This window comes from Botrytis porri (genome assembly GCF_014898465.1).
Source record: "Botrytis porri strain MUCL 3234 chromosome Unknown BPOR_009, whole genome shotgun sequence".
In the NCBI taxonomy this organism is placed as follows: domain Eukaryota; kingdom Fungi; phylum Ascomycota; class Leotiomycetes; order Helotiales; family Sclerotiniaceae; genus Botrytis; species Botrytis porri.
The window spans coordinates 360,909-373,287 of record NW_024066083.1 but is presented as its reverse complement, the minus strand read 5'-3'; the positions used below and the strand labels follow the sequence as shown (position 1 = coordinate 373,287).

Below are 12,379 nucleotides of genomic sequence, written 5' to 3'. Positions count from 1 at the left end.
AGGATAAAATGAAAAAGTGTAAGTGTGAGCAATGGTTAATCGTATGCTAACAAATGACACGCTTCTCGCAGGATTGATCAACGAAACAAACCACTAATATGGATGCAACCTGAAATCAATCGGTTGCCTCATGCCAAAGGGTATCTACCATTCTGTCATAGGTCAGTACACTCTTTTCTTACTGTTCACCATGCTGCACCACCTTCCAATAATGTACTAGTGTTAGCATCAAGTCACTTTAGACTTTCTATATCTTCTCTTCCTTCTAGATTATCGACATCTTAAGCTTTCAAAAACTTGTCAACATGTTCTCATCGTTATCCCTTTTGTCCTTTGTATTATGGATATCTTGTTGTTTTGGCTTCGACCTAAGAGGCGAGTACTTTGGGCAATCACATTCAAATTCAAAATGCTACACCACTGTAAGCCTATCACAGAGAGCATAATTGACCATACTTAACTCTCCAGTGCCATTTTCTTTCTAGAATCCTCACAGGCCGGGTATCGTTCCCTGGTAGTACTATATATGAATCCGAGCAATTATATTGGTCGCTGCAACAAGCTGAATTACAACCTGAATGTCGAGTGACGCCGATGTCTGCGGAAGATGTCTCTACTACCATGCAAGTACTTAAATCTCAAGGTTGTCAATTTGCCGTTAAGAGTGGTGGGCACGCATGTTTCTCAGGCGCATCAAATATTGAGAATGCTGTCGTGATAGATTTAAGCAATCTTGACGAAATCAATATTTCGAGCGATAGAACAGAAGTTTCCGTTGGAGCAGGTACACTATGGTCCAATCTTTATCCGGTGATGGACGCAGCAGAAATTGGTGTTATAGGTGGTAGAGTAGTTGGAATTGGGGTTGGGGGTCTTACACTTGGGGGTGGAATATCTTTTCATTCTGGACGGTATGGTTTTGCTTGCGATAATGTCAACAACTACCAAGTATGATGCCTCTCATATTTCCACGCCTATAAACTTATGGTTCATTAGGTCGTTCTTGCCAATGGCTCTATTCGCAATGTTAATCGAGCATCGTACCCAGATTTGTATTGGGCTTTGAGAGGAGGTGGAAATAATTTTGGCATTGTTACAAGATTTGATCTGGCTTCATTCGAGCAAGGTAATATGTGGGGTGGAACGACAACTTCAAACGCAACAGAACTCCCCAATGCAATTGAGGCATTGGTCAACCTCAATATTAATCATGCTTCTGATCTATTTGCTGCAATTTTTCTGGTATATGTCTATGTACCTTCGATAGAATCACCACTTGTCAGTTTTACGTTGGACTATGGGAAACCAGTCATCAATCCTCCTATTTTCAAGAATTTCACCGAGATACCCGCTATATCTGCTGACTTGAGAATTGCGACCCTTACGTCGTTGATTAATGCAACAGAAGAATCTCAACCTTCCGGACTTAGGGAATCATATTGGACATTGACCATATTGAATGATGCCGATTTAATAATGGAAATTTCTAAGATATTCGATCAAGAACTTCAAAACATCAGGAATGCTACAAATCTATTGCCTGCACTGGTCTTCCAACCAATCTCCGAACCAATGATCTCACACTTTAGCAAAAATGGCGGGAATTCTCTTGGTATAACCACAAAAGATGGACCTCTGATCCGTAAGTAACTAATTCGGAAGTTTCCGTTCGACACCATATCTAATCTCACCGTCGTATGACAACCTCTAGTAATCAATATTGCAATTCAATGGACCGATATCATAGATGACACACGCATCATAGCGTTTGCAGAGAATTGCGTTGCACGATCCACTACTCTGGCAAAAGAGCGAAATCTTTGGCATAGATTCTTGTACCAAAACTATGCTGCGCTTCAGCAGGATGTATTTCTGAGCTACGGGAAAGAGAATCATGAGAGATTGGTCGAGATCTCAAAGAAATATGACCCAGATGGTGTATTCGTACGGCTGCAACCGGGATACTTCAAAGTTTATTGAAATACTTCCAAGGCCTGCGGGTGGCAGTTCATACCAACTCTCGTTAAATGACATTAAATGTGGTTGCTCCCGTTACTTTTTGAGTGACACGTTCTATGGTTCTCATGTATTTTTCACGTGTTAGTTCTTGCTATTACTTTCTCTGATTTCTTGTTGATTGCAAGGTCACAGGTGGATTTCAGTAGAGTTGCAGGCTCAAGACAGGGTAACAGCTGATGGGAAGAGGGGCTCTATACAATGTTGAAAATTTCACAAAATGTTCCAGAGACTTGGCTAAGCATTCAAAAGATTCAATCTGCGAGCCGTCGCTCAGCTACGTACTCGAACGATTTCATATTCTAACAACAACGTGCTCCGCACCGAGATTATTCCTCTCTCGGTGGTTTCATTAAACACCGCTCCAAGTGGGGAAACTACGATATCGGGGAAATATGTTCCAATAATGCTCCATTCTCGGGCTAAGACTTCTTATCAGATATAGATCCTTGTTGTTTGAATGATTCCGAACCATCTGATAAAAATTCTGATGTGCCAAGCAGACATTGCGGGAACTTTTCCCAACTTTGCAATTTTCTCAACGATAACTTGTATTAGATCATCAACATTTAGTGGGCCGAAGTCGTATTCACGTTGGTCATAGAAAATCAAGAACAAATGCATTGAAACTCTATAAAGAAGATCAGATAAACTCCTACAAGAGGAAGTTTCTCGACTTTATATTGACCCACTTCACGAACTACTCGTTCCCTATCTTTTCAGCCTTACCTCGAAGTTCGAGGATTAACTTCGGCTATGTCAACTAATCAGATAGTTGAGACTGTCCATTCGACATCGGGTACGCCAGCAATGGAACATGATACCAAGGAGAAAAATGAAGCCTTTGTATCAGCGGTATCTTCAAGCGATAATGAGGAACTCAGATCGGATATCGCCAATAATGATGGACAATCTAGTGGGAATGATATACCTTGGCAATGGAAGCTTGCTTCAGTCATCCTAGTGTCAATGATTGGTTTTGGTTCTCACTGGAGTTCTGGAATCACAGGTGCAATGAAATCAACAATCAAGAAGGAGATGAAGATTGATAATAAGCAATATGCTTTATTGAGTGCTAGTCAAGACTTTATGGTAACAGCTTTAATGATGGTTAGTGGTCTTGTTACGGATAGAATAGGAGGAGCAGGTAAGAATATCATATCTTTCGTTTATCTTCATTTACTCACTATCTCTAGGCGCAATCTTTTATGGCAACATCATCTTCACAATTGGATCTATTCTCATTGCTGGAGCTGCTCAGACTAGAAACTATCAATTCATGATTGGTGGTACAATTGTTCAAGCTTTTGGAGATATTGCTACTCAAGTTGCACAATACAAAGTTTTCTCTTCATGGTTCGCTCCTAATCATGGATTCGCTTCGACTCTTGCGCTTGAGTTGGGAATCGGCAAAATTGGTGCATTTGTTGGTAAATCATCCGCAAACATCATCTCAAAAAACACAGGAAACTTCGCAAATGTTTATTGGGTTTCAGTAGCCATGAACATTTTCTGTAATTTGATGAGTCTTGGCTTTTACATCTTTACTCGCTTCGCCAATAAGAAGTTTCCTTCAACATCTGATCCAGCTACTGGTGAGGAACTTACAGAAGGCAACAAGAGATTTGAATTACGCAAAGTTCTCGAACTACCTTGGACATTCTGGGTCATTTTGGCATTTTCATTGTTTGAAACTGCGACTGCTGGTCTCTTTACTAGTAATGCTACAGAAATGGCTGAGCAAAGATTGGGTGTATCATCTGTACAAGCCGGGTGGTATACGTCGGCTATTCAATATGGTGGTAAGTATCCTGCAACACTGAAAAACTTGGTAACACGATACTGATTATGTTAGGATTCTTCTTCGTTCCTCTAATTGGAATATTCGTTGATGTATGGGGAAATAGAGTTACTCTCTGTAAATTAACATAGTTTCTTCTTTGGTAAATCTTTTGCTAACATATTTCAGTTGCCGTCACCGGTTTTGCTTGTTTAATATCAATGTCCATTGTAAACTGGGCTCCTTCAATCAAGGGTACAGATGCTGCATTTGGCATTTACGCTTTTGCATACTGTTTCGGTCCAACTTTGATCATCGATAGTATCCGAACATCAATGTGGCATCAAGGAGTTTTTGGATCCGCATACGCTCTCAAAGTCACCATGAACAACGCGTGAGTTCCCCCTCTCTCCAACCACCCACCTACCCTTCACTAACAAAAAAGCCAGCATGAGTATTATCGTCGGTATCGTCGCTGGCGTAATTCAAGACGCAGATAACAATTCCTACGACAAAGTCACGATTCTCTATGTTGCTCTCTCCGCCGCATCAGCATTCATGGCACTCATCATGATTGGACTCGCATACTATTGCATCGATTTCCGCATGTTGCAATGGACGCGCAAGCAGAGAATCGCTAATGGTGAATTGATCAATGAGCGAAAGGAGAAATTCCATAATGAGAATGGACCGAGAAATCGGAAGATTTCAAAATTTTGTATTGGGGCTTTGGTGCTGTTGGTGCTGGGTTCGTGGTGTGCATATTTCTGGGGTGTGGCGACGGGAAATAATAAGGGGTAATGATTTGGGGTATGGGTATGGGATTGGGTATGGGATTGGGTATGGGAATGGGAATGGGTTGTGGTGGAGAGAATTCAAAGGGTTGATTTGAATTTTGATGTTGTATATAATGAGTTTGAAACTTTGAATGATTTTACGTTGTTTTGCATGACATTTTGATGATTGGTATGGAGAGCGGACAACCAAACTTGGGCTTGTGATGATTATTCTGACCTTATATGCTGTGTCGCATTTCTAGTTGGGCATGGGAATAATAGGCGAAAGTTCGCCTCGCATCATCTAGAGCATGGTCCTCGTTGGGAGATATCGTCCAATGATTTTAGAGGGATTGTTGTAATTCCTAGCACGGAATCATATGGCTGATATTGAGACAATCTAAAGACGCTCTTGGTTTAGTGCTCTACAGAACTTGTATGCTGAGATGTAAGTTACATCTGAATAAAGAATATGGTACTTGGAAAGGTTAGTAAAATTCTTTGTAGTAGGGGAAGGGAAAACTTGAATGATTTGAAATTTTTAGACTTGGTCGTGGAAATCGCGGAGAATAAATTGAATCTTTATTGGGTGTTTTTCCTGTTGTTCTTGGTTTTTATCACAGAATGCTGCAGTGTTTTGTTGGTGTTTCTCCACTCTCCGTCTCTATTAATCTCTCAATATACCAGTAACGTTGAGCTAACGCTCGTAATAGTAGACCCTCTCATCTCCTAAATCCAATTGAGATACTTAAAGTTAGATTACTGGTGTGATTTCTGTGACTTGAATCTCAGATTTGAAGTTGGTCGTGCGTGCTGGGGGTGGGGGATAAAGTGTTTGAGAGAGATGTTGCTGAATCGAGGCCATTCGATTGGTATACCGCATACGGCGTATGGTGATAGCTTCGATTCTTTTCTTCCTATTCTTTGGACTGAAATTATGAGCCTTTGACATTAAGTTGTCCTACCGAGGTGAAATTTTCACTGATTGTTCCAATTGATATAAGGATTTCATAGGAAGTTTCGATACGTATCATCGCCAACTGTTGGATTCTTCATTTTAGCGTCTGACAATCATAGGTCTCACCCAGATGATTGTTAAGTCGGGTACCCTACTTTCAGGCCACCCCCCTTTTGGGCCACTTTTTACACCAAAAATGGAATTTTTAACTTTCTTATTTATGAATAGAATTTATTGAAAATTTATATATATATAATTTAGATCATTTTTAGTTTACCTTGAAAATTTCAGATTTTTAGGAATTTTCTGTATTGAGATCTAGAGCTTCAAAATATCGATTTTTAAATTTGTATGGGAATCACATGCAAATTTCATTTTTATTATTATTTTTAAAAATATTTCCTTCTAAAAATAACAATTGATTATTAAAATAAGAATATTAAAAATAATCAATTTTAGTATATTTTCAAGTAATTCCTTTAATGATATAATCCATTTGTATATGAACTACGTTATATTATCTCTCAAGTTCAATCTTCTCTAAATAATCATCATGTGTACATGGCTAACAAATTCTACAGCTCTGCCTCACTGCAATATATCGTGTTACTTTCCATCCATTTGCAAAGTACCCGGCCCAAAATGGGCAAAGATCACAGATTTGTATTCTGCCTATCATAGTTTGAGAGGAACTCTTCATATTAGAACATTACAAGCTCATGATAAATATGGTAAGAAAAGTAGCCGAGTTAATCTTAGCAGCTGCTGAAACAGACTCCAGGAAGTGTAATTCGCCTGGGCCCTAACGAGTTGGGTTTTAATTCGGCTGAAGCGCTTAAAGGTATTTCCCATTTGAATCATAAATGATCCTTTCTAATTGACATGATGATCAGAGATTTATTCATCAAAAATGTTCAAAAATCAAAAGGATATGCTGCTCTAGTCACCACACCAGGTGTCCATAATGTTCACAATGCAGTGGATTTCTCAATTCATAAACACAAAAGAAGCGTCGTTTCCAAAGGCTTTTCTATTCCATCTTTGCTAGCTTTCGAGCCAACCATGATTAGTACTATTAATCTATTGATACAAAATCTAGTTAAGACATCTATCAAAAGTGAAAGTCAGAACAATTGGTTGACACCTATCAATATGGGTACTAGCTTCAAACATATGTCTTTTGACGTTATGGGAGAATTTGGGTTCGGACAATCATTCAATCTACAAACCTCTTCTGAGAACCATTTTCTTTTTGGAATTATTCCGGGAATATTAACCAGAGGGGGTATTTTACTCCAATGTCAAGCTTTCCAAAAAATAGGAATCGAAAGAATTTTTTACCGGAAAGTTCATACGGCGGTTAGAAAATATCACTCGACAGTGAGTAAATTAGTGGCAGATAGGCTGAAGGAAGACAAAAATGCAAAGAGTGATTTATTTTCTTTCATTTTCGATGCGCAGTATTCGAATAATGGGAAACATGAAGATATTAAAACAATGATGATTTCGGAATTATTTACTGACAGTGGATTTTTGCTTGCTGCTAGTAGGTTTCTTTTAACCATTTCCAAATAGCTAGAGAATTTTCGCTTATTCAGAAAATAGGTTCTGATACATCCTCGACAACTCTCTCCGCTCTTCTCTTCTACCTCTCTCGATATCCAAAATGTTACGAAAAAGTCACCACAGAAATCCGATCTTCTTTCTCATCTCTCTCCGAAATTCACAGCGGCCCTAAGATTACCTCTTTTAAACACCTACGCGCCTGTATCGAAGAAGCTCTCCGTATGAGTCCATCACTCGGCTCTGACTCTAGAGAGAAGTTCGTCCTAGGGGCATCACAATCGATGGTGATTTTATCCCCGTAGGCTACGATATCGGATGTGTAGTCTATGCTGTATAGCATAATGAATCCTGTTTCTCCCATTCCTTTAAATTTCAACCTGACCGCTGGGTAGTATCGGATAATAATCTATAGGAAAAAATTGAGGAGATGAAAATGGTATTTGCACCGTTTAGTTTGGGATTGAGAGGATGTCCGGGAAAATTGATGGCGTATATGGAGATGGGGATTATGATGGCGAAGATGCTGTTTTGTTTTTATTTTAGGAGGCCAGGGAATGGGCTGGGAGAGGTGGAAGAGGGAGTGTTGGGTGATGAGGGGGGTAGGGGAAGGATAAATGAGTTTCAATTGATGGAACATTTGGCTAGTACGCATGTGGGTCCGTATGCGGAGTTTAGATTGAGGAATGGACTGAAGGCGGAGTTTGAGGGCTTTTAGTTGAGGATTGTGGTTTGGGGTAGGTGTGAAGGGTGGAGGAGAGGATAGATGGGGTATTATGTGGTTATTCTGAAAGTAGCAGGATCAATACATCTTGTTAAAGCTGTCTGCTTTGAATGTTAGCTTAATACTTTATAGATTTACACAAGCAAAGTTTTCGCTATCATCTGGACTATTTTACGTCTTGTAGTATCATCGCAACTCCAACCATTCACAAATCTTTTGAAATTTGTTTGTGAATGTTCAATTACGCTATCTTTAGGAGTCAAACATCTGGTCTTTTGATAGAACGGTAGTTGTGAAAACTTGTAGAAATTCTGGAAACTCATTTTTTATCCATTCAGGTTTTACTGAAATCTTTTCCACAAGCTTGAAGATATGAATCACATTTTTCTTCCTACTTTCTACTAATTCTTCACATCTATAAAATTACAATTTAATCTCCCCATAAAATTAGTATCTTTGTGAGCAAACTACACCTCAATTCTTATATACTAAGCCTCCCCATCGAAGCAATACTCAATCTGCAACAGCCAAGCAAATAAGCCATCACCATCCCCATAGATATGTCCATCCCAACCCCACCACCCTTCACCCCTCGATCCTCATCCCTATCCCCACCTCAATTTCGATCTCTCTCAACATCTCATCTTCACATCCAGACTCACCGCAAAAATGCATATATCTCCTTACCACACACTCCTGTTCCCACTTCGTACAACCATTTACTCACCCGACGAATATTATTCATACCGAGAATTTTGTTGCGAGATTCGGAGGCTGTTGTTCGAGTCAGGGGTATCGGTATGAGATTTCGGGGAATGGGGAGAGAGATGTGAGGTTTGTGTACGGGGGAAGTTGATGAAGGGGGAGAAGGAGTCGAGTGGGGAGATTCGGTTAAGAGATGAAAGGGGGGATGGTTTGGAGAGGAAGAGGGAGGGGAAGAAGAGGGATGAGGATATGTCAGGGTTGGAACAGAAAGCGAATGCGGATGAGGAAACGACTGATCATCCGAGCAACAAAATGGAACACGATAAAAATTCGGAAATATCATCAACCCCTTCCTCTTCATTAAAGAAACCCCGAAGTTCCCCAAATTTTTACACGCATTGCAGAGCAGGGAGCAATAATGGAAAAGGAAAACAAATGATGACATATGATCATCAACGAGCTATGCCAAAATGTAGAAGACCGATGATTACAGGGAGAAAACGGGTTTCTGTTATTATTGAAGAGGGAGGGGAATGTTATGGGGGTGGATGTGGAGTTTTCGATTCGGGTTGGAGATGTGGGAGGGAGAGGGGAAGAAAAGTTTGGGAGGAGTTGTGGGGAAGGTTGAGAGGGTTGTAGATGAAGGATTGAGGGGGTAAGGGGGGAGGTGGTATTGGGGGTTAATGAGTATTTTTAAGGGGACCTATGATTCTTCGAAGTGATTTCAGGGATAAATCGCTTGGATCGGATGGAAGGATGAGATTGCATATTCTAGATATTCTTGTTAGGTTTCAAATTTATCGCTATTCGGTATATGATAATCCACAACTTCTTTTTCTAAGTGCGATATATAGATACACGCGAAGGTACGAATGTATATACCGACGTTTCTTTTTCTGCTTCGCTATAGCACCCAAGTGATGTATCAGCTCCTGTGCCTCACCTCGGCTATCTCTAATATGGTAAATCCACTTATGGGTGTGTGGCTGTGAACAGATAAAGACAGAGATCAACAAAAGACTGATCAAAGATGAAATGAGTGTATAATGTGAGAATTACTGAGGGACTGTTTGCAATGTGTATAATGTGCCATGATCTCAGGGCGCAAGTTTGTCGCTCCCAGTGCTGATGAACACCCTACAGATGGTTGATCTTAGCGAGCACATTTACTAGGCACAATATTTATCTGCCTGTAGATGACTTCGATTAAATGCAGTGGTTCTTGTCAAATAAGACCTTGTTCTTGATTGCATGTATTCAGCATATCAAACCAGACCTCTAGTAGCTAATGACACATTCGTCCGTGGTCACTATACTGACCGTACGTAAAGGATGCCCCTTTTGTGAAAATCGGTTCTCAGAGTAATACGAATGGACCTCACAATATCTATACGGCTATAAATACGTTCAAACCCTAGAAACACACCGTACCTATGATTCAGTATCCTCCCCCATTGTCTAGTCATCTCCAGCTACGGCTTCTCAATGATCGTTATCTACATATAAAGATTGATCGAGCTCAGCCTTTTCACAATAACATTACAAGTAAATCTTACATCATACATTCAGATCTTCTCTACATATACTCGATATCGAAGTCACACAAGTCTCTCACACATGATCTCCAAGACTTGAGTTCCATTTTCACATCGAGTTCTGTTGTTGAATTCAACACAGTACTAAAATAGTAATGATGTCGTCATTAACGGCCAAATTCACATTTCCAGAAACCCTTGGTGGTCAACATAGAATCAGCTCGACAAGACCGTCTAGTTCCAAACAGACGCAGAACACAGAGCAATGCATATATGTCGTTCAAGGTGAGTTCCGCCCTTCCCCCCTTTCCCCTTACCATCCCAAACTAACAAACCCTCAGAATACAACTGTCCGCATCACCCCTCCCTAAACACCCCACACATCTACCACCGTACTCCCTGTCCCCAAGCCCTCCTCCCCCTCGCCTCTCAAACCGACTGCAACTCCCCTCCTCGCAAAGACGAAGACGAACTCGTTGAAGTATCTCGCTATGTTCGGGATCGCGGCTGCATGGAATGTAAAACTCTCGCATGCGCACGTCGTCATGAGGAAGCAGCCAAACATCCTGAGATTCTTAGGAGAATGCAGGAGATGGGACTTGGGCAGGAGAGTATTGATCATTTTGAGAAGGTAACGAGTAGATTTCCGGCGAGTAGGAGAGTTCTGGAGGTGGTGAGGGAGAGGTTGAGGAGGGAGAGGGTTAGTGAGAGTTTGGGTGGAGAGAAGAGAGAGGATGACACACAGGACCAAGTTGAAGCAAAGCAGGAATCTCAGCTCCAATCCAAGATAGATAACGTCAAAGTTATCCCTTCTGCAACTCTTGCCTCCTCAGTTGAAGGCCCCATTGTCGAAGAGACCGACAGTGCAGAAAAGGAGTACGAAACCACAAATCCTCAAGCTATGACTACAAAGGTCGAGGAACCACAACGCACAAAAATCCTCTCGAACAAGAAGACTCCTCAACCTTCAGCTAAGTCCACCGAGGTTGGAAGTCCTAGACCCATCGTTACACCCAAAGTGGTCCGAGGAGACGAACTCGCTGAAGGCCAAACAGATAAAGAAAAAACCGCTCAACCATCCACTAAGCCTTCCAAGCTCAAGCATCCCAGCCCTGGTATCACGCCAGAGGAAGGACTCCAAATGAACAAAGTCGCGCAGTTACAACCCCAAGATCCAAGCCCAGCAGATGAAGAGAATACCTCTCAACCTTCGACTAAGTTCACCGAACTTGGACATCCCAAAGCCATTGTCGCACCCAGAGTAGTTCTGGGAGATGAATTTACGCAACCACAATCTGAAGGTCCCAGCCCTACAGATAAAAAAACCGTCCCTCGCCCATCCACCCAGCCCACCGCGCTCAAAAACCCAACCCCCAATATGGTACCAGAGGTAGAAAGCCCAACCACCGCACCCGCAAATCCACAATCCAGCGCCCCAGTATTAAGCGAGAACCTCCATCGCCCCCAAGCAACAGCCATTGCGCTCCCAGAAACCCCACCAAATACCGCCCACGCACCAGAGGCCGAACTCCCAACCGCACAATCCGCCGTCGCAGCACCAGTACCAGCACCAGCAGCGAATCCCCTCCCTCTCCCGACCCAACTCCAAGCTGCAGATATCAAACTTGGAGATACACTACCAAATACCACCCACACACCAAAAGATGGAGGAGAAGAAGAAGAACCCGAAAAACTAACCGACAACATCCACCTCGATCTCGACGAAGAATGGGAATGGGCCGAGGAAAGCGAGCGCGTTTTTGGAGAAGTAGCGCTTGCGCCTTCGTTTGGGTGTCAGACAGGGGACGAGTGGATTGTGGTGGGGAGTTGGGAGCAGTAAGGGAGATGGCGTGGGGTGGGGTGGGTGAAGTGGTTGAGAGAGATGGGTGAGAGGGATGGATCTTGGGTGAAGGGAGTTTGTATGGGTGCGGTGGGCTTCGCATGTATTTCTATCATAGTGTGGAATTGACGGACTAGACTACATTGGACTGGACTAGACTTGGCTATCATAAAAAAGGATATGATACGATAGCACATGATCAACTCGAACAAGAAATCACAAGACCATCTATCACGCGAGAACTCTCCAAGTTCATACATCCAGAGTTTAGATTTCGAGGATAGCGATATTACTACTACTGTTGTTCTAATTGTTACTACTATGAGATATCCAATCGTCTAATACTACTCATCACTTACGTACAACGAGGTAGTAACAAAAAGACAATAGAAGCTTTACTTTCATTCAACTTAAATTCAATATACACACATGTATATAATAATCCTCATCGACACACTCACTTAAGTTCAGTAATACACACC

At 41.6% G+C, this 12,379-nt stretch overlaps 5 protein-coding genes across 5 annotated transcripts; all 5 read left to right on the top strand.

The window, feature by feature from the left end:
- Positions 1-305: 305 nt before the first annotated feature.
- EAF01_006950 (uncharacterized protein) lies at positions 306-1,980 on the top strand (the record flags this gene model as incomplete). The annotated part of the gene is made up of 4 exons (XM_038915204.1): positions 306-422; positions 469-948; positions 997-1,642; positions 1,712-1,980. 4 exons carry the CDS (start codon positions 306-308, stop codon positions 1,978-1,980), a joined length of 1,512 nt encoding a protein of 503 aa, XP_038768842.1.
- A 792-nt stretch (positions 1,981-2,772) lies between these two features.
- On the top strand, positions 2,773-4,734 carry EAF01_006949 (uncharacterized protein; the record flags this gene model as incomplete). The annotated part of the gene is made up of 5 exons (XM_038915203.1): positions 2,773-3,163; positions 3,213-3,818; positions 3,872-3,934; positions 3,986-4,190; positions 4,246-4,734. The coding sequence occupies 5 exons, from the start codon at positions 2,773-2,775 to the stop codon at positions 4,595-4,597; spliced, it is 1,617 nt and encodes a 538-aa protein (XP_038768841.1). The 3' UTR covers positions 4,598-4,734.
- A 1,349-nt stretch (positions 4,735-6,083) lies between these two features.
- On the top strand, positions 6,084-7,827 carry EAF01_006948 (uncharacterized protein; the record flags this gene model as incomplete). The annotated part of the gene is made up of 5 exons (XM_038915202.1): positions 6,084-6,261; positions 6,312-6,371; positions 6,426-7,076; positions 7,136-7,380; positions 7,509-7,827. The coding sequence occupies 5 exons, from the start codon at positions 6,084-6,086 to the stop codon at positions 7,809-7,811; spliced, it is 1,437 nt and encodes a 478-aa protein (XP_038768840.1). The 3' UTR covers positions 7,812-7,827.
- Positions 7,828-8,672: 845 nt separating this feature from the next.
- On the top strand, positions 8,673-9,161 carry EAF01_006947 (uncharacterized protein; the record flags this gene model as incomplete). The annotated part of the gene is made up of 1 exon (XM_038915201.1): positions 8,673-9,161. The coding sequence occupies one exon, from the start codon at positions 8,673-8,675 to the stop codon at positions 9,159-9,161; it is 489 nt and encodes a 162-aa protein (XP_038768839.1).
- A 1,051-nt stretch (positions 9,162-10,212) lies between these two features.
- On the top strand, positions 10,213-11,897 carry EAF01_006946 (uncharacterized protein; the record flags this gene model as incomplete). The annotated part of the gene is made up of 2 exons (XM_038915200.1): positions 10,213-10,342; positions 10,399-11,897. 2 exons carry the CDS (start codon positions 10,213-10,215, stop codon positions 11,895-11,897), a joined length of 1,629 nt encoding a protein of 542 aa, XP_038768838.1.
- Between the last annotated feature and the right edge of the window lie 482 nt (positions 11,898-12,379).